Here is a 23,153-nt window from a genome sequence, read left to right on the forward strand (position 1 = left end):
AATGTCCTGCTTGTCTCCCATAGGACATTTGTAATTCCTCCCTAAATTTGCTGTGGGACACTCTATATTCCAGCCACAGGATGATAAAGTGTGCTGCTTTTATTTACTTGCATTTATTATTTACACACACAAATAGGTGACATGAATCAAGAAAATTCAGTATCCTCATATGTGATCATTTCCATACTTTGGGCTGCTTATACTTAATTTTTAATTAACTGTCATTAAATGATATGCATAATACAATACAATTGCATTCTACAGTTGTGTATGGGAGGGTTTGTGTAGGTAAGCATCCTTAGAGAGAATCAAGCAGGCGTGTGTGTGTTTGTGCAACTGCATACGGTTGTGTGTGAATCAATGAGTTTGGGAATTTTAGTTTATACTACGCATGCATAGACATTGTCTCATGGTATCAGCGTGACAGCTGCTAGTTCTCTCTCTAATGGCCACTTACTCCTACTCAGTTTGTTTGCACCAGCAAAATGTGCAGTAGCCATGATGGCCACATGAAACGTGTTTGTGTGTGCTTGTGCATGTCAGCCAAATCTGTGAAAAATTAATTAATTTTTTTTTTTTTACACAGTGATGACACATCTCATGTCTAATAGTCTGATAATAAACCGTTTGAAGCGCTATTCTTAACCTGCCTCACTATTTTCTGTCACTAATGTACAATAATTAAGTAATTCTTTTATAGTGGGTAATAACATACCCTCCTTCACACATTTGACTTTTAAGTTGTATTTAATTCTTTTTCTTTACAACCTCAGATCCCTCGAAAGTGGTGGGAACGTTTAAGATCGCTAAATGTTTAATTTCAATCGAGGACGAGTGGAGCGGGTTATGACACTATAGTTAAAAGTGCAGCTCTCAATAGGGCTCCAGGTTTCACAGTTTTAATAAAAGGAGCTCACCTCTGGGCAGGTGGCCAGTAAAATGACTGGCTCTCTTTCATGTGAGAGAGAGAGATGGGCTACAAGGGCCTTGGTCTCAGGCTGCAATCAATCAACCGCATTTTCTGACCATTTTTCAATTATACATGTTAAGGCTGGATGGCAAGGTAGTGAGGTGGCCAGGCAAGGCTTCACTTAAAGTTTTCTGCTTTGAAAAAGATTCACACTCAGATTACAAATCAGCTGCACATACACAATAAACTGACTAAAGTCTTGTGTGGCTGCTGTTTCCAAGTGGACTGCAGACCTTCAGACATCACCAAAGGTGTGATGCTGTCCCTGAAACGTCCCTTTTATTTTGAAGGGAATTAAGATGAGACATATTTAATTATTTGCAAGACAACTTAGAAAAAAAAAGAATTCCCATCTTTTATAAATACAAAGCAGCAGAGCAACTTAGTTTAAAGAGCTGCCACCACATAGCTGCTTGACATTATCAGCTAGCTGGCAAGATGTGAAAGTCTTCGGGGCCTTTAGATCAGCTGTGAGTGGTGTTTAGTTGGGGATTCAAGCAGCAATGTGTTCCTATCACAGTGGATTGTTTTCCCCCTTTGGGACAAATCACTCTGACATAGCTGCCTCTATCTCTTTGTCTCTGGCCACAGTTTATCTACAATGGCATTTTAGCTCATTCCATTGCCTCCTAACTTCAGTAATTCCCTTGTATCTTCTGATGAACACTGTTTTTCAAGACATCTATACATTCTTAACACATTCTACTTGTTATCTCCCCTGTCTCCCACTTTCTTTCTTTCATTCTCTGTCTCAAATTCAATACTTTTCTATTTTAGATTGCAGTCTAATAGGAGGAATGTCTTCAGTTTTATACCAAGATATTAGATTTTATCCTCCTTGATGCACTATAAAAATGTCCTGGGCTCAGAGACTGGGGGCTATGTCTGACCTTGTTCTGTGTGTGTGTATCTGTGTGTGTGTGTAAAGACATATGGTAGTTCTCATTTTCAGCAGACCTCACAGTCATACAGTCACACACATTTACAGTGTAGATGTTCAGTACAGTGACATTCATTCACTACTGATTTGTGACAGACTGGGGTTTCAGTGGCTTGCTCGGTTGCCCTTTAGCATCTGTTGTAGGACCATAAAGTTTCATTTAGACACTTAGTATCACTCACCATTATGACAGTGAAATATGTTGTTATAAACTAAACTGAAGATAACTGACACTGACTGAAAACATTGCTTGGATTTGGTCTAAGAAACAATTTTCAGCAATATCGATCATCAGTCTTATCAAATACAAGAGCCATCTTGTCTTTATCTGTTTGAGATTGAAGCCACTGATGCAGTTCTGCCATTTTCCTTGCAGAAAAACCTTTTTTATCACCAACCTCACTTTGTTAGCATCTTCAACAGAGACATGCTTGTACTTGTTTCCATAGGCTACATTTTCACAATGACCTTTTTTAAATTCCCAAGTCATGTCTCCAGTGTGAAAATGTCAAACATTTTCTTTTTAAACTAAGACATGGTATTCTCCTGTATCATATCAATTTCTTCAGTAAGTCTCCTAAGCTGTAGAGCTTACCGTGGTTAAAAGAAAGTCTTTGAGCCCAAGGGTGCTGATGCATCTTTCCTCCTTCTCCAAACACCCCTGCAGGTCAACAGCTGACTAAGTGGTCAAATCAGATTGAAAAACCCTGAAGGTTGGATTGAATCAGCACATTTCAAAACTAGAGCGAGTTTCATGGCCAGACCAAGCTGAGCATCTGTGTAGAACTGCAACTGATGATTATTTTCATTATCAATTAATCTGCCAACTAATGTATCCATTAATCATGTCCAAAATGTCCATTACAGTTTCCTAAAACCCAAGGAGATGCCACCAAATTACGTCTGTCATTAGTAAAAGCATTGGGGAAATAAAAAGAAGTTGGCCCGTTTTTAAAAAGGTAATTACATTAAATATATGTTAGGTTGGTAAGTACAGTGGAAAATAGTTAAGGTTAGTTAATTATATAGTTAATCAAATGAAAACGCATCAAGATATATAAATAAATTAAATATGTATGCAGATGGTAGTGAGTGTGAGGATAGGTTAACATTTGCATATTAACATCTGTAGGTTTGAAGGCTCAGTTCGGTTTTTGACCCTAATGTAGCATATTTTAAAACACATTTTGCAACAATCTGTATAAAATGTATAAGGTTCTACACGTACATACTGTATATGCATCATGTTGCATATACGGTATGCATAAGCCTGTTTGTGTACTGTTTTAAGTCTTTAAACACGATGGTAGGTTATGATTTCAGTGTTTTAATGTGGGATATGGGGAATGTTTTAGGTGGATGACGGCTTATGTTCAATTCTGAAACATTTTTTTTTACATATTCTAATATATTTTTAATCTGCTATTATTATGCTACATAATGACGCTTTAATGAGGATGCGGCTGTTGAGTGTCCACAAGAGTTTTTGATATGTACACCTAGGAATTTGAAGACCCCAATGTGGACATGTTGATGGATACAATAATGTTAATAATAATAATCACTGATCTTCCTAAAACTGATGATGACATGTTTTGTCTTGAAGATCCTCTCCATAACTACTGTAATGGCCACCTGTCCAAAATAAAAAACAAAAAAACAAGTAATGTATTATTATATGTATATAAAGTAATATTTTGACATACAGCAGATGTTGCATATAGTGATGTTAATATATATGCAAGTTTATTCTGATTGTGAATCAACTGAAAAGCCTCTAAATTGTTCATGAGACAGTTGCTGGAAAGATGGATACAATATGTGGACAATCTATATTGTCTCTTGTTTACTCTGAAGTGGAAATCAAAACTGTTTCTTACTTTAGATGGTGATGTATTTTACTGCAGTGATGTGTGTGCATTAGGGTGATGGGTAATATCACATCTAATCAAAATCAATTTGTTTGACTATAATGCTACAATTACACCTTGAGGGAAGAGCAGATTATGGCTGGTTGTCATTGGATGATTGAATTAGAATATGTTATTAAAAAGGATAATGAGTGTGTGGAAGCAAACATTAGGCTTTGATTACTACTCTCATCAAGAGGTAATATTTAACTAACTGCAAAACAGCTTATTAAATGTGCAGGCTCATCAGGCCAATAGTATTGGTAAATTAAGCAACTTTAGCACAACTCTCTAGACTGTATTTGTCTATGGAAAAGCTGTTTTCCAGCATTAAGTGTATGTGTGTGATGTAGTCAGTTCACATCTAAATACAGGATGATAGTTATGTGAATGTCTGTTGCTAATTAATAGCTTTATACTTGGCCTTGCACCTAAACTCCCAAAAGCACCTCTCGCTCGTCTCTGTTGATCATAATGTTGATAGCAGGAATCAGTACTGGGTGTACACACTGCGATCAGATGTGAGTATTTGCAGGGTTTCATCGCACAAATCCAAGGCAAGTTTGGGATTTTGAAGCCTAGACTGAAAGTTATGACTATGAATATGCCTATATGTTGAGTTTAAATTTAACCAGTTTAACCAATTCAACCAGGTCAAATGAAAATCTACCCCAAAATTACTATTATACACTGTTTTTGTAGAAAGTTGCATGTAGCAGTGTATATAAAGTAATAGTACTGGTAGTAATAGTACTGATAGCAGAAGCCATATAGTGTGAGCAATAAGGTCTGATTATAAGACTAATTATACAGCACGCACACAAAGGCAAACGCTGCAGCTCATGGAGGGTCCAGTGCTGCATTATAAGCAAAGTGATTTAAGAACCCTTTTTCCCAGGCAGGTAATTTGATTCTTGGAGGTCGGTGTTGGGTGGTTTTGGGGTCATCCATGTAGCCAGTCCCCACTCTAATAAAACCAGAGACTGGTGGTGGGCCAGGGGGCTAAAAACCCCCATTAACTTCTCTCCCATCAACATTGGAATAGGCAACCTCATGACCCTGCAAAGCTGCCATGCTCCCTGATCATGTGACCTGAGAGCTGCAGAGCTGATCACTATAGGCTGCTGGACTAAGACATCATTCTCGGAGACAGCCCACCAGGAAAGATCTGAAGGGATGTGAGGAAAGGAATTGTTAGTTTGTTGATTCATTTCAATTCAAGATGCTTTATTTGTTCCTCAAGGGGCAGGGAGTTCACAAACTGAGCACACATAGACAACTCAACCACACACAAAAAAACAATCCAAAAGTAAAAATATTAGAAAGGCTCAAATATAAAAGGACGAGTTAAAATACTCAATTATCTACAACAGTGGCTAGTCCATAGCTTGCCAACAAAGTGCAACGCCACAAAGGCAAAAAATTACAAGTGCATTAGTTATTATATTATTAATTCCATGCAGGTAATCATAAATTCGTTCCTGATAGCATTAGCTCAGAATATTAACAAAGGATTTGTAGGGTCATTTATAATCTTATATGCTTTTTGAGGACTTGTTTAGTATTAATCTGTGTTAGGGATCTTTGTATTTTGCCAATAATTTTAGAACGGAGGTTAACACCACCTCGCAATCGGTTCTTGTCAGCAAATAAATGAAAAGATTAAAATACTATCAATACAAGAGGATTATAACTCTGTCTTCGTTGTCGTTCATCTTCCCCAAAGGAGTTGAGTTATGTAGGCAGTACAGATGCTGCTCGGCCTTTTTCACAATCACATCTGCATTTTCACTAAATCTCAATTTGTCATTAAACACAGTATTTGTATAGGATGATTTGAACATTTATATCATGCATGGCTGTCTGTCTTTTGGTGAGATCATCATTTCTTAAATTTAAAACCAAAAAAACATCTGTCGCACCAGTTCACAAATTCTTACATTATTACGTTCATTGAATTGATTTAATAAATGATAGACATGATAGCTTTAAAGCATTTTTTTAAGATACACAATAAAAGAGAAAGGACGCAACCCTGCAGTGAGCCAGGGGAAGTACAAATTGATCCAGATGCTCAACCATTTACAAGTACTGTCTGAGTTCTGTTAGTGAGATATCTGAGAATCCATCTGATGGGTTTATGATCTAAATAAGATTAAAACCTTATTGTAAATTTGCGTATAAAGGGAACTTGTCTTAAGCATTCTGGCAACAAAGTAGAAACAGAGATACATAAAAATACATGAAATACACAAAATACATAAATTTTTCAGCACCGGTGCTCATGGGTTATATGGGTGGTACTTTATTATGTCCCTGTTGAGAATAGTCACAGCAAAAGGGCACAAGTGTTTTTTTTTTGGACCCATTTTTCCTGTCCAGTGGGACCTTGAGTGTGTGAGTGACCTGCTCCACTTCTTGCCCTTTCATAATAACAGGCTTGAAGACAGGTCCTATGCTGTCTGCTCCTATACTCCCTCCCAGACACAGCGCTTTGGTCTTACTGACATTGAGGTCAAGGAAGCTACTGTGAAACCAAGTGACAAGGTGGTCAGTGTGCTGAGAGTATGACGTCCTGCAGACAGGCCACCAGGACCGTGTCATCAGCGTATTTTATGAGTGAGATGTCTTTGCTGCTATATTTTACCTCATTTGTGTATATGGAGAATTGAAGGGGAGATAAAACACACCCTTGTGGAACACTGGTGTTCAGGACAAGGCAGTCAGAGAAGGTGGTATTAATACAGACTCATTGGAGCCTGTCTAATCCACAGAATAAAGCTGCTACTGACTTTCAGGTCACACAGGTGTCTAAGGAGAAGATGGAGCTGGCCTTGAGATGGCCTTGTGACCCTATATTTTATCCAGAAGGGTGTGAATGGCGTCTTCTACACCTCGGTTGCCTCGGTAGGCAAACTGCATGGGGTCCATGCGCTTAGCCATTTGTGAATTTGTGATGTAACTTCCTTGCTCCCTAGTTGTCCATGCATTTGCTTAAGTGCGATGGGACTAAAATCATTAAATGGAAGTGGGATATCATCATTTTTGTTAGCAAATGAGGTTGCTTGTATGAAATGCTGATGAGAAGTAAACAAAAAGTGCATGTTTTTCATTACTAATGATGTTAATAATGCTTCAAACAGTGAAACCATATATACTAAACAATTAGCGAAATTATTAAACACCAGAATAATATTCAAAAGGAAATATATGTCCATATATGGAAATGCCATAAAACATGTGGAGAGGGAAGATACCTACTCATCATGCCCAAAGTAAGACAAAAATACAATAAAAAACAATTTGAAATTAGGTGATAAGACACAATAAAGAGAACTATATACACAATATATTACAGATGGGGTTAAGATGAAACAAGAAATGTCTAATTGCTCATTAAGCCCATGGGGAGACATAGACCCACTTGGGATGTCCTTTTTAATGTTTTTTTTCTGTATTCCTAGATCCTTTAGTTTGGCACTAGAATCCTGAATGTCAAAACAAAGGAAGAACATATTTAATGCACGTGGCAGAGTCTCATCTGTGATATCCTCTGTATAAATGGATTTAGGACCTGTGTTGGTGTTTGTCCCTCATATAGTTTGTTTGCTTTCCAGGCTTAACACACATTAGCATGATTACGTTTATCTATAATCTCATTCTTATAGCTTCATATTGCCTGACTCCCTTGACCTCTTTTAAAAACTGTAATTTTCTTGGGGAGGGTATGTCTCTTTTTCAACACAGATGTTTATACTGTATATGATGATATAACATCCACTTGCTAATTGATTCAAATCTTAGCCTGTTTCATTAAGAACATACCATACAGTCCATTGAAACAGCCTCTAAAGGCTAAGTGTTATTCTCTGACAAGACGTTAAATGTTTTAGAAACACGTTTCTCTCTTGGATTAAGTGGTTGGTATGAAAGAGCTGGCAAAACAATGTTGTAATCAATGATATCCAAACCTGGCAGGGGGAAAGATCTGTATGCACTGGGAACAGAACTGTAACATTTGTTTAGTGCCTTATTGAGTCAATAGGACAGTCAATGTACTGAGGTAAAATGTATAGAGGTAAAATGCCATCCAGCAGATGGTGGTTGAAATCGCCTAGTAGAAACTTATATGCATCTATCTTGTCCATTTTGTAAACAACATCCAATATGACTTCTAATGAGTCGTCTACACTAGCGTGGGGTGGATGTACCCTACAGCATTTGCGGTGATTCTCTTGGTAAATAATGTAGGTGAAGAGACACAGTTAGCATGTGAATCTCAGCCTTAGATACTCCCTGCTATACAACTACTTACACCACTTTTGATTTATGTATAAGCAGATGCCACCCACTTTCTGCTTACCAGGAGTCTCATTTCTTTCAAGTCGCATCAGTGTTCCACGCCTTCAGTGTACAGGTCCAAGTCAGAAACGTGACAGTCAAGCCACATCTCAATGAAGGCCATGATACACGTGTTCCTGAGATCTTGTAGGTGATACATGTTCACTTGTAGTTCATCCAGTTTACTATGCAATGAGCATACACAACTTCCATCCTCCTTGTGGTGTTTTTCAACTGTTGTGTCAGACCGCCTTTCTTTAACCTCTTCCTCTTAGTTTGCTTGTTTGTTTTTCCTGCGCTCTGTGCATTTCTGCAGAGCACCTCTTATAATGTATTCCAGTCTGTATTAATGTCTCCAGCTCCGCTATGTTTCAGACTGAGTAAAAAAGTCCAAGTTTAACCTCAGTAGCCATGGAGTGGGCCATTTCCCTTCCAAACAGTGGGTGAAGACAAGTGTAAACAATCAGAGCAATAAGAACTGGTTTAACAAAGCTATCCAGGTTGTAGTCTTCCATGCCATTGTGCACACTTGGAAATAATTTCACTGATACCATGGCGTATCCTTTAGGACAAATTTTACATTTTAAGCCCCACTAGCAAAAACATCACTTTTGGTCTTATTGTTTAATTACCTTTTTTGCTTCTCTCTTTCCCTCTTTTTTCCTCTTCTACCCCACCGCCACATGCCCCTTTTTATTTCCTCTTTAGTGGGATGCCATCACGGAGATGGACGAGCACAACCGACCCATCCATACTTTCCAGGTTTGCAATGTGATGGAGCCCAATCAGAATAACTGGCTTCGTTCCAACTGGATTTCTCGACAGGCAGCTCAAAAGATCTACGTGGAGCTTCGCTTCACCCTGCGTGACTGCAACTCCATCCCTTGGGTATCTGGCACCTGCAAGGAGACCTTCAACCTCTTCTACCATGAGACTGATGAGGCTCATGGTGTCAAATTCAAGCCTGCGCAGTACACTAAGATTGACACCATCGCTGCTGATGAGAGCTTCACTCAGATGGATCTCGGAGACCGTATCCTCAAGCTCAACACAGAGGTGCGCGAGGTGGGACCCATGACCAGGAAGGGCTTCTATCTGGCGTTCCAGGACATTGGTGCCTGCATTGCCTTGGTTTCTGTGAGGGTTTACTATAAGAAATGTCCGTTCACACTGAGGAACCTGGCCTCATTTCCAGACACAGTGCCTCGTGTGGACTCTTCCTCACTGGTGGAGGTGAGGGGAGCGTGCATTGACCATGCTGAAGAAAGAGACACACCTAAACTGTTCTGTGGAGCTGATGGTGATTGGTTGGTTCCATTGGGAAGATGTGTCTGCAGCGTTGGGTATGAGGAGCTCGATGGCTCATGTGTTGGTGAGTTTTTCAACCTTTCTATCAAGCATTTTGCTTTTCATTGATAAATGTGGCATTTGTCAAAAATGTCCCCCTAATTTGTCAATACTAAGAAACTAGCCCCCGGTCCTGTCAGGGAAACTGGTATTGGTTTAGAATACAAACCTTGGCAGTTAAATACTTCGGCTAATCGGTGTAATGTCAGAATACCAAGCTCTTACTTAAATATGAATTTATGTGTTATTTTTTTGAAGTTTTTGTCAGCATTGGTAGCTCCTGATTAGTTTTCCCCACTTGAAACATAGTGAATGTATTTCATATCTACAAATTAAACCTTCGTACAGAGTTCAAACCTACCACAGCATTGAATTAATAATTTCTTTACAGAATTTACCCAAAAGCAAAGGTGAATGCTATTTTCATCTGACCCCTTGAAAACTGACATGAAAGTTGTTTTTTTTATGTACAACTTAAGGTAACTGTTTTCTTGAGCTGTATGTGAAGATTCTCAGTCATCCAGGACATGGTATCTCTTAGAGCCAAGTGGACTTGCTTGAGGTTCTTGAAGACGTTTCACCTCATCTGAAAGGCTTCTCCAGTTCTAACTGACCAGTGGGGAGTTCCAGCCATTTAACTTCTTGTGGGGTCATTAGCGCAATTAGCGCTATGGAGTTGGTGTTAAGTTGTCTGGGGAGTGATCTCAATACTGCATTGTAAGTGGCTGCTAAGTGATGTCGTAGACCACCTCATCTGATAAATGATGGTCGTTCCAGTTGGATGTAGATGTATTCTACGTCAAACACCGTGACACACGCCGTCACACCATGATTCAGATGATAGTAACAACCCCCTCTCCTCAATGACCCTTTTGGTGTTAATGACCCCACAATAATTTAAAAGCCTGGAACTCCCCACCAGCCAGCTGGAACTGAATAAACCTTTCGGATGAGAGGTGAAATGTCTTCAAGAACCTCAAGTAAGTCCTGTTGTCTTGCATTGTTTGCTGTCTCAAAGCTGAGCTGAATTGCATTGTCAAGTAGGATGCTTATTTCTGCTGTCTGCTATACAGTCACTCACTTTCTACTCAAATACGTCCTTCACTTGTGAATCCTCTATTTTCCTGTATGTTTTTCACTATTTTCTGTATGTTCCCTTCATTTATTCATATAATCTCTTATCAACATGGTAAGATGTGCAGTATTATGTAGTAACCTAGCCAGGGAGTCAATTTCTTATTTGGTCTTCTTAACATAACTATTGAAGCAACACCTCGCAGTCAGTCAGATAAGAAATGTGGATAGATGAAGAGGCTGATATAGTATCTGCAGAAGTAGATTTCCTTCTACTTCATGTATTTTCACAATGCATGCAATAGCTACAAAAGATAAAGTATATGTTAGTGACTTTCCATCTCTCTACAGAAGCCTTTTTTCCATATATTACATGCACACACTGACTAATCTTATGTGCTCTCATACATCAAAGATTTTCAAAAGCAAGTTTTTCTTTACAATTTTGCCTCCTCACTTCATCCCCTCCTGCTCCTCGTCACCCTTCTTCATTTTCCTCTGCTCCCCCCCATGTTATTGCTAGCTGCTAACTCTCTGGTGAATAAGATGAGATAACGCGATGGGATCAGGGTGTTTAGGATTGTTAGTGTGATGGCAGAGAGCTTCCCTGATACTGTCAAAGGCTCTGCGTGCGTGCGTGTGTGTGCGTGCGTGTACATGAACTGTCATAACATGAAACTAGTGATCTGCACATGGTCAAAGTTTAAGATCCAAACATCACAGCTCTTTCACAGGATTTGCTGACTGAATGCTGTCTGCAGTGTGTTTGTGTTGAGGTGCAGGCGGCGTACAGAAATACAGAAAAATGGAGTGTGTGTATGTATGTGTATGTTGTTGTGTATATCAGCGGTCTACCACCCGTTGTCCCAGGGGCTACCTTGGTGTGACAGATTACCTCAGCTGGCTTGGTTGCAGTTTGATCCTCAACTCTCTGATATGAGCTTGGGGTTATCGCTGGCACCACCACTCCCTGGGAATGCTATAGCAAAAAAAAAAAACACCTTCATGAAATTCCAAAAAAATATCTTTTCAAACCTTGCAGATGTCTGATCTACAGTCAACAGGTACACGAAACTATAGTCTACAGAAAACAGATATGTCATCTACAAGGAGTCCAGTGTACTAGAGGAGAAACCACTCACTCAATGCAAAAAATGTGTAGAATTTAAATACACACCTCCGTTTGCTGACTAAACTCTTACGTCAAATCACTATGTAATCCTGACATGTAACAATATACCATACATTGTGCTGCTTGAACAACACTGATTTTAACACATGCAACTGTTTTAAATTCACCGCAAAGAGTTTAACATAAAGAAAAAACCCTGGCACTTAAAAAACCTTGCTGGTGACACAAACCCAATCTTTCATCTGTATCCAACTGACTAGTTTGTGACATTGTGACACATCAAGACAGCATACCCCGACGTTGCTTTTACCAGAATGAACAAGATGCACAATAGATGAAAGTAGTAGCACAAATTGGATGACATAGTGCCATTTTTGCTCCTCTCCAAAATTCATCCATCTATCCAACACCACCATAAAACTACAGCTTTGCTTGTAGTGCTCTTTTTGAAAAATGCTTTCAAGACCATTCACTGCTTTTCTCCGTCCATTCACCATCCAGAACCAGATGTCCTCATACAGTTGATTACGATTCATCTTGTGACATGGGTCAGAGAGGTTTCCCAGCTGCACTTGCAGCTGCATCGCAATCAACAGGGCAGGGGTGAGACTGCAGCTGTGATTAGAGCCAGACTATACCAGAATGGATATATCTTTTATTATTTTTCCCTATTCTTATACATTCCTTAATTGTTGTGTGACATGACAAGCTTAGTAATGGTAGATAAACTCTGGAGGAATTAGGAGAAAAACAGACGGCAAAGTGAGTTTGTTTTAGAGACAGGTTGTGATGTATTTGCAGACTTGTTCTTTATCCCACAGATAATGGTTTGATGTGTAGCATCCTGCTGTCTGTTCTCTGTCTACCAACCATCTTACATGCATTGCTGGACTCACAAATGCATGTACCGCAAAACCTAAGAATTTGTTTTGATAAACATTTAAAAAACGCAAGTAGTGTACTCTGTGATTATGTAACAGCTTGAAACATTTAAATAAGAAGTCATGCAGTGTTACATTAAAATCTGTCTTTGTGGTTGCTCCTTGTAAAAACCCAGTGTGCCACATAATATCCAGAAGAGGTAAAAAGAAGCTAAAGTTGAAAAATAGTCTTTTCTGCTCTTTGCCATTTATAGCAATAAGCAACCACAACATGGTCACCTATCAGAATGCCTATGGCCCTATAAACTAAAGTAATTTGTCTTCCCTTCCTTCTCCTTCGCTTTTCGCTCTCGGAGAAGCAGATTTCACAGTTGGGTTAAGTTTAGCCTTTTGGGCAATGTGATGGCATTTTACTGCAGTGTCAGCCCTGAAATGCAGCCGCTGCTCATTGTTCCAGGATTCAAACAAGTGTCGTTATTAAAAGCCTCCACACAAGGTACCACTGGAGCGCCGTGGGCACTGAAGGAGAAAGTCTGAGCTGGCTGGCTAAGCTCATGCTTCAACCCCAAATTTACAACCAACTGGTCCTTTAAATGCTATGGCTGCTTGACTAAGCTGAAAGAAATAACAGGTTTGATCGATTTGTGATTTCAGTAAAATACCATAATTGAACAGTGTTTTAAAAGCACAGCGCTGACCTCTGTGCCTCTCATTTCTGGTTGTTTATGTGATTATCTGTCTGTTATTATATGGAATTTGCCTTTCACGCAGCTCATGCACTCACTGAAAGTCACTGTGTAAGCAATAGCACCAGTTAAAGCCTAAAATGTAAATACTAAATGTATGTTTAGTAAAAGGATTCCCAGCCGTTTCAACCCTGAAGAGGGTAATCTTTACTAGTTAAATTATGTCTTACTCTTCAGATTCTTGTGAGATTATCTGTGGTATGAGCAGAGATGTGCACCAAAATTCTCCATATCACATTAATCCATTCAGGTCTCACAAAGAGTGCAGATCAGTTTTAGTATGGAAATTCTTTTCCTTAGATAAACCCTTACAAAGGACCAGCAGCAAATATGTGACGAAACAAACACTCCAGTTCTGACTTACAAACCTTTAGAGAAAAGATGAGCTGTCTGAAGTCTGAATAAAGGGCTTTAGCTCCACTGAGGTGGAAAAAAGGACATGCTATCCAATCAGCTAAAGCCAAATAATCTTTTCTTCTCTCATTCAAACCCAGTGAATTTGGTCACAATAGTGCTCTAATCCCCTATCCATTTCCTGGGTGAAGTTTGGAGTGTCAGTCTGCTGCTCTAAGGCTGATGTTAATCAAATCTAGTAGCTAACAATAACCCCTGTAACCTATGCTTCAACATCTCCTCCACCTGTATAGACTGGCAACCTCTTCACCTCAGCAAATGTTTTCTGGTTTCCTTCTCTTGTGGATTTATTGCACAAGGTTTGATATATCAAAATAAATTATCCATAAACCAGCTCTTCAGGTAGAGTACGAAGTGGAAGAAGAACAAAAGTCTTTGGGTAGATTTAAAGTAAATGCATTTTGTTGTTTTAAGATTAAGGCATAGATCACTGCAGCCAAAGAAGACAATATAAAGTGTGTACTGCATGTGTGTGTGTATACATACTAATGCCCCTTTTCAATCACATAGTTCCAGAAACTAAGAAGCCAAGGGAACTAAAAGTCCCTTTTGTCAATATGTTGTTCTTTGTATTTACTGTTGGGTGACTCTTACGTCTGAGCAGATGTAATGAATGAAGGAAAAGGAAAGGCAGAGGTGAAAGGGAGACTGAAAACACTCCAGCTTGCCTCCAGAGTACAGACCATCTGCTGCACAATTTATTTCTTTTTGAGTATCCATACTGATTCAATCTGCAAATCAAGTTGTGTTTCTCATTCACTTGCTTGTTTGTTGGCTCGTCCCGAGTCCTTTTGTTTTTTCTCCATGTCACTCTTACTAGACTAGTCAGAAAGTATAACTTTGTCAGTTGCTGGTTATTTTTGGAAGTAATTTATACACAGGTCACGAGGTCTTTTTGACCAATGAGTGATGTTCAGCGCTGAAAACTCTGCCCCAGTCATTTCTGAGTGATCAGGAAGTAATATCACCAGCACAGGGACTTCTTGAGGGACAGGAACTATGATAAAGTTTACACCCTGGTTCTTCTTTCAAGCAGAAAGTAAAGTTCTAGAGGACTTTTAGGGCCCCTACAAAAACTTTGTGCTGTAGAAACATTTGTTCATGAGCAACTGTGTGCTCCAACACTTTCTTACAGCACTTACTGCCGTGTCATTTTCAGATGTTTGTGAGTCCTTTCAAACTGCTGTTTTGTTTCAGTTATCACTCTTTCACAAGGACATGATGGATAATGCTCACACTCCACACCTGACCCTTCGATGGCCGTAATGCTGAATGTATTGGGATGCTATGGAGGTTTAATAGGAGCAATTCCATGTTATGGCTAAGACGGACACAAACAAACACACACACATGCACAGTTACAGGACTATTTCTGACCCCTAGTCCTGCCTAGTGGGAATAGTGTCCAATAGTGGTTGACAAATAAAGAGTAATTAATATTACAAGTATAATGATTTTTGTTGTTCATCTTAGTTATTTTGAAAACCTGCCATGTTCAACAAGTGATGATGTGATTGCCGTCAGTGTTGGCATTCATTTTTAAAAAAAAAAATGAACTTGGAACGATGAAAGCTGTTTATATGATAATTTCATTCTGGATTGGTTCTCGTTAATTAGTTAATTAGCACATAGAGCATCGCATTAAAGTTATACTAGGTGTTGTAAGTCAGTCAGCCTTGAGCCTATGTAATGTGTATTTGAAGAGATTTTCAACACTTCTGTAATTTTTTTTTCCAGAAGTGTTAATGCCTACTATTGAGCCATTTTTATTACTGATTTCACACCACGCTGCCTTAAATATCTCTGAGCTCCTTGTTGCAAATTGTGCTTAACGTAGCTTTATAAAATAAAATGAAGCTTTATGAATAAAGTTTCGAGGGTGATGCACATTCCCTCTAAAGAGAGGCAACAGAGGCAGAGAGAAAGAGCTGAGGGAGGCAGAGAAAGTGCTTCTTTGTGAAGCAACCAGTTCTTACACCATTTATCTCCATTAAGTGTTTTTGTCTCAGTACTTTTTGTTAGGCCTAGAGGTTGAGGTGGAGCATTGTTCTTTGGACTGTAAAACCTATATTTTCTTTATTATAGTCTGCACCACAGCATATTGTGTTTGTTTTTACAAGCATATAAGTGAACATTGTGCTGTGTTAACTTAAAATATCCTATTTGTAAATACGTTTTTTTCCCCTTTCAGATAAATAGTTAATGGTTGTGTGTGTGTGTGTGTGTGTGTGTGTGTGTGTGTGTGTGTGTGTGTGCGTGTGTGTGCGTGTGTGTGTGCATGCATGTGACACATGCAAGATCTATGGTTTATATGTGCTCTCACCTCCCTCTTGGCCCCCTGCCTGCTGGGAGCACTGAAAGCAACTGCGTAGTATGCCTATGTCTAAATATAGACACACACACACACACACACACACGCACTGATGCAGACCCAAAACATCAATAAGTGCAATCCTTGGTGTTAATGCAAGAAGACACCTCTTGCATAGCTAAATGACTGACATGCGTTCTAGCGCTCTCTCTCCCTCTCATTCTCTCCCTCCCTAACTCCATCTCTCCGTCCATCTCAGTGTAAGACAATCTAGCTGATGCTGTTACCGCTCAGTGTTTTACAGCAGATACTGTGTGTTAGTCGGCCTCTCTGTAAGAGCTCTCTGCAGTGCTATGAATAATGTAATCACAGTGTGTTTGTGTGTGTTATATATGTGTGTGTGCGCCCGTAAGTTTGTAGCTGGGTGCTATTTGTTATTTGCCAAACCAAAGTGGTTCCTCCCATGTGTTGGGCTGAAGCAAAAGTAAGAGCAATCTATTTACATTTTCAACTAATGCTATGCCACACAAGTTGAGATTACTGTGCACCTCTCATATTAAAGAATAACAAATACTCCCAAGGACTAAAAATAACACAACACACTGTGACATTTTGGTAATGACTTGTACTATTTTATAGTCCATAAAACAAAAGGACCGGGTTGGAAGTGGAAGCCAGACATGTTTCATGCTGCTGTTTTTAGGCATGTTATTATACAAATGAATCGTCTTGTTGCTTTCAGATCAAACTCCTCTCCTGCAATAACAATTTATCTGAAAATGCTTCAATCACAAATTTAGCAGTTTTTAAAAAAAATAAATAAATACACTTTACACAATCCAACCTGGAACTGGAAACATATCAGGTGCCTGAGGTGGGCAACACACAGGTAATTGTCCAGGCAGGAACAGCTGTGTTAATGTTAATTGGCATGCGGCTATAAACATCCTGAAGAAAGTTTCACTTATAAGACATTTTCAATTACAGCATGAAGACAGTCGGACAACAATTACAGCACATATCCTTCAACCTGTCAGCCCACCAAATGAGATGTCACACACACACACACACACACACACACACACACACACACACACTCACTCAAACACAAGACAGAGGCGAAGCTCAGGCGAAGACGCACATAATGAATCACATGAATCACAGACACACACCAAAGACACAACGGCTCACACCACACGCCAGTCACCTGGCATCATTTTAAGCAACAAACACAACACACACACACACACACACACACACACACACACACACACACACACAAAGCCCAAGATGCAGGCAAGCATTGACAACAAGTGCAAAGTGTTAATGCAAGAGAAAACATTTTGCTCTCACAAAACACGCTCCAACAAACACACACAAGGAGACACAACAGGGGGTTCAGGCTGGCATCAGCAACGGAGCTGCTTACAGACGGGCCACACTGCAGGGAGACGCTGTGACATTTCAGAAAAGGATGGTTTTAGTTTAACAAGCTTGGCCCTTCAGGCTTAATTGGGAGTGTCTGGAGAGAGAGAGAGAGAGAGAGAGAGAGAGCGCTAGAGAGGGAGAGATTGTATGCTGGTAGGACATTGCAGATTGTCAGATAAATTTAACCCCATTTCATTCAGCATCAACAAACACACTCACAGAGTCCTGAAGGACATGTCTCTCTTCTTAAGGGCAGAGCTGACGTAGATCAAAGGCAGGGGCTCTACTGTAGCTTCATTATATTCTCAGTCCTCACTCATCCATTGCTTCACAGACGTTAGTAAATGATGATGTTTCTTATGAGACATACAGATGACTCTCCCATCGTTTAATCGTTTAGTTGTTGAATTCACAGTCCCATTTACTTTACGTTTATATGAAAGCGAATCATACAGTAAGGCTGAACTTGAATACAAAGCTTTTTGTTTGTTGTCTACACAGTCATTGTATTAGCATTTGCTTTTGCAGGTATCACAAACAATATAATTGAAAGCTATTTGAATGCTGACGGTATGCTAATGCATATTTCCCCTGAGTTGTCATTAAGCTCAGTGTATCGCTGAAAGGCGTGGAGTTTCCCTGACAAAGGCTTGATGTGGCTTGAATTATGCCCTGTGTAAATTGCTGCTGTCAGCCCACTGCTGCACTCAGTGTCACTACATGCTGTCAACATGCACAGTAAATAATTGGTGAAAATTAAATCATTCATTAGACATTATTCTAAATTAAAACATTTAATAGGACGTGAGTAATCGTAATATCGATGAATCTGACGACAGCATACAGTAGATGGAAAGATACTTGGCTTAGCAAGTCTTCTTGTTGAAAATTATTGTGAACTATGGCATACATTTTTAGTTCCAGTGAAATTATATCGAACCATTTGAATGCCATTGGCATTTGATGTCACACATCTCAGGGCTGATACTGCCCAAGACTACAAGCATTCAGTAAAGTCCACTAACTGTATTTTTGTCAGACTGAAAATTTCAAATTTGAAAATTTCTTTGACCAATTTAGGAAAACTTGTGAAATCCAGAATAATGAAATAATTCTGAATGCTTTCATAGACTTTTCAGGCAGAGTTGCCCATTTTGAATGCTTAGTGGCACCGGAGAATCAAGGATACATTTGTCTTTCTTTCTTTGTCTTTCTAAATTGTAAAAAAAAAAAAAAACTGTTGTAGGCCACAAATTGTTATTCAAAACAGAGTCTTAATATACTGTATGTCTTAAAAAATGTTCGAAGGGGAAGTCTAAAAATGTTGACATCAAACTCAAATTGAAGTGGTGCTGGTAATTCATTACTTCATTCAGATCTGTATTTTACAACATGAAGTAGATGGAGCGCTAAGAAGATTATCCCACCGTGTTTTCTGGCCTAAAATGTTGCCTAAAGTTATCTGCTGCAAATGCATAGCTATTAATCTCCTTGCACTAGTCATGGCAGGTAGGTATGTGACTTCTGTACAACCTAAATGAGAAGGAGTTTAACTTGAGTTTACATTAGTGCCTTTACTAGTAGGAGTTGACCATAACCCTGGTACTGAGACTCTACTGTTCATCATTGGTTATTCTTTCCTTTTCCCTCCTAGAATCTGTCCTGTGTTCTGTCTACAGCCACCTCTACGTTTCAAAGGCCAGTTAAACTAGTTGGGATAAAACCCTCCTTCTTAAATGAGTTTTATTTTTAGTTCAGGAAATATGAAATTTGAGCAAGGTTGCCAGCTTTAAATTCTCTTTGAGAGACAAAGAGCGCATGCTGTGAATAACTTCTTCAATAAATGTTGCACAAGTCTGAGTCTGTACTCCATATTCTCTGCTGTATGATGCAATGACCTTCAATCTGGATCATACTGTGGGTGAAGAGGCTGTTTGAGGCGAGGTTTATCCGTCCTTCTGAGGACCGACTTTTGACAGCGCATTGTTCTTGAGGTTGAGCACAGTTTGGAAACTTTTTGCAGCAAGAAAAAGTAAAGTTAGAGATTAAATTAATGGCTTGAGATAATTAAAGATAGATTAGAAGTGTTATATACTTAGAAATAAGGTCAAGTGTGACTTGAGTGTGTAAAGCTATAATTACTGTTACTGAGTAATATAGTGTTATATGTTTTGGGATTCTAACGCAAGTTAAAATGTACTATTCAAGTTAGTCAAGGTTATTAATCAAGGTTTCAATTACATGTTTTGGGGGTAAGAACATTTTGTTTTCATTATTTTATTTGGTCCTGACAAATTTGGGAAAATATGTGTGTGTTTCTTGTCTGTTTGATCTGACATGATAATTGCTGGGTTCTGAGGCACCCATACGCACACATCCAAAAGAAAATAGTAATTTAAAACAAAACTAAATGAACACACCAAATCAAACAATAAGCAGCACACTAAGACACATGAAGAAGCACAAATAGTCTAGGAATACATTGTCTTATCTAAATGTATGAAATGTGTGATGGAGAAAAAAACATGTTGATAGGTAAATGTGTGTTCATGTACAGCTACCTGTGTTTGCTCCGCAGTACATCGAAATGACACCCTTTTCCTCCAGATCTCTGATGCTGTACCTTCCACTGTCTCTCTTTAAATCAGTCACTTGATGAGTATTAGAGGCTCTCCTGTTGTCGCTCTTCAAGCTGTAATTGAGAACAAATGTGGAGAGGGAGAGTGTTTAATTGGGGTTGTCAAGCAGAGGGGCGGGTTTGTTGGGCACCTAGAGATCTCCTCATCTCTTTGCATTTTAACTGTTTAAAGAATAAATTATGCAGATTGCAGTTTTTGTGAGTCCTAGTTGCAATATGAACTTGCGGTGACTTCTGCTTGGCTTTTTCCCCCATTCGCTGAGAGTTACTTCAAAGCCAGGAAGTGATCAAAGACAGTTGAAAAAATAAATTCCCCAACGTACCGGCACCCTGCATACATACATACAGCTTCTGCCTGTCTCAACACCACACGCTCTCTCGCTCAGAAAACAAAAGCAAGCGACATCGTCTGATGTTTTTCTTTCTTTTTCATTTTTTTTCCTCCTCGAGCACAGTCCTGTCAGACATTGCAACATTTCAATTGATTCCCCTTTTCCCTCATATGTGTGTGTTCTATTTTAGTACGAAAGCCAAGAGACTGAATTAGTCATTAAAGGGTATGTATAGCACGACATGGCCCAGATAACACATCACAGGCCTGTATTGAAGAGCAGACTTGTCATAAATGAAAGTACACTTTAGGAGCGGGAGACAGCTCCTCCCCAGAAGAAAAAAAGAAAAAACAGGGTTATTGGGGGTTCAGCATCAGCACAGTGATAACTGTGTTTTGTCTCAGTGGCAGTTTGTTTATCCTGCAGACGTAAAGTAAAAGACTTAATACTCATGTGCCCAATGATTTAAACATACATGATTCATCTGCCATGTAAAAAATGAATGATTTATAAGCAGCCCTCATTAGGGAGAAGGTGGAGATGGGGTTTTGAAAGTTGTTCTAATTAAGATATCACTTTGACTATCCAGATTTCTCTCATGCATACTGATGGACTGGATGTATTATCCAGAACTCCTTGACTCGCAGCCCCATCAACACTATTACTCATCCCATGCACGAGCTGGCTATCACTGCTCTTGGTCAGTCTCAGTACCAACCTGTCCATACATTCAATCTCCTTCCCATTCCGCCAGTGCACAGATGTAGGTTACTTTTGTGTGGTGCCCAGATTACCTTTTACTCATTACAAGACAAATATTTGAAGATTGTGATGTTTTTTTTAAACATGTCTTTTCTCAAACATCAGTTTGATCTACATCTATCATCTATACATACTTACATCTATTTGATCAATGTGAAACAATAATGAATCCACCACTTTTCAAAGATTGACACATTTGTTGCATTGCAGCCCAGAAAGTGACTCTCATCATTTGTTCCCATGTCCCTCAACTCAGTGTCTTTTTATTTTTACGCTGGCATTCACACGTTTCTGGCGATGGTGCAAACACAGCAGCCAGTTTGAGTGCCAGTTTTGTATCGTTGTTGATTTCGTTGCACCTGCACCTCTTTCCTGGCTCTAAGCAAACCTATATATGCCAAGTTAGGTGGAGTGGCACAGATGAGGTTGTGTTTTTGCAGAACAGACGGCAGAGCAATTATTTGGTAGTCCTTTTGAAATGAAAGTGGACTTGCGTTTACACCAGCTCAGAGCATCTCCTGTCAAAACTCGAATATAAACCGCAGTTTTTGTGGCTTTGTTCAAACATGCTTCTGAATAATCACAAAGCATTGTTCATCCAACATGGCGCCGGGATGTAACGGAAATTGACCATCCTCACAGTATACTGGTAAACTACTAGCGTATTGTTAAACAAAGGCAGTTATTATGATTGAATTTTCGTTTTTGCTGCTTACATGCAGTTGTATCACAGTATTTGCAGTAATGGTGTTATTATGAACATGAACGTGTATGCAGATACATGAGCCACAGCACAATCAGCTCAACGGGGGATATTGACATTTAGCACATTATTCGTGTGTGTGCAGTCATTTTTAGTTGTTTGGAACTCACTCAGACTGGTATAAACCAAACGCATCACAATGTTCTGTTTTTACTTTCAAAAACTGTGGCGATCTGATGAAATGCTTTGCTGCATTTCGTATGTTGCCTTTTTACAAAGTATTTGTGTATTTTAACTTTTGTAAAAATGTCAGCACTTGCTTCACCTCTCTGATACTCTGCCTCACCCTATCCCTCTATCTTCTCATATATGAGCAGCAGCAGCGCATGAAGTGAGCCGATGACCCCAGGGTGCGAAAGGCTTTAACTAGCAGTAGGTGTCTCTCAATCTGCCGGACTGCAACAGCCAAGCTTGTTAGTCACACTAGTGGAATTGCACACACGCACACATACGCACACATATACACATGCACAAGCGTCCCGTGGATAGACTTAATCCAGTCATTGAATGCGGCAAGCAGCGATAGCAGAACTGGGTCAGTTCTAGAGAAGACTGCGGTGTGAAACCGTCCCCCTCGGGTGGATTGAGGTCTGAACTTTGGCTGACCCCCCTCCCCAGCAAGTACAGACGCACAATGAAACCTCAGAATTTGCTGGTTGGAATCGGTTTGAATTAATGCTGACAACTTCATTGATCAGGCTAAAACGTGGGCTTAAGCCGTACGAAAGAGTATTTTAGACATGGATAAAATAGAGTAGCTGTAATTGGGTTTCCTTCATGCTGAGATTAACTTGAGGAGAGGATGTTTAAAGCTGAGGGAGCTGGGAATGATGGTGACTCACTCCTGTCGTGGTTTGTATGTCACATGGTTTTTTAGGAATTACACTTCCAGGTACAAATGTTAAGGGTGGATTTAAAAAAAAAAAAGCCATTTCAAGTCTGCTTTCTTATTTCAGTTTTTTTTTTACTTCTATCTGAGAAAGAACCACTTGAGTTCAGACCCTCTCATGAGTTTTCTTTATGATTTTATAAGTCTGCCAAATGAAACGACAAAATTCATTGTCTGTCCATGCCCTCCTTCAACAGGACAACATTATTTGTCTGTACCATGTGTATTAGTGTTTTGTTTTTGCGCTATATTATGAACAGGGCACTGTTTTTGGA

The 23,153-nt window shown here is 39.4% G+C and overlaps 1 protein-coding gene across 2 annotated transcripts in view; it reads left to right on the forward strand.

The window, feature by feature from the left end:
• Positions 1-23,153, forward strand: part of LOC130177741 (ephrin type-A receptor 6-like) — a 170,907-nt gene that overhangs the window by 38,025 nt on the left and 109,729 nt on the right. For both annotated transcript variants that reach the window (XM_056389674.1, XM_056389675.1), the window contains exon 3: positions 8,870-9,533. In XM_056389674.1, coding sequence (XP_056245649.1) covers positions 8,870-9,533 — 664 coding nt within the window. The remainder of the gene's footprint in view (positions 1-8,869; positions 9,534-23,153) is intronic.

Source organism: Seriola aureovittata, chromosome 11 (genome assembly GCF_021018895.1).
Source record: "Seriola aureovittata isolate HTS-2021-v1 ecotype China chromosome 11, ASM2101889v1, whole genome shotgun sequence".
In the NCBI taxonomy this organism is placed as follows: domain Eukaryota; kingdom Metazoa; phylum Chordata; class Actinopteri; order Carangiformes; family Carangidae; genus Seriola; species Seriola aureovittata.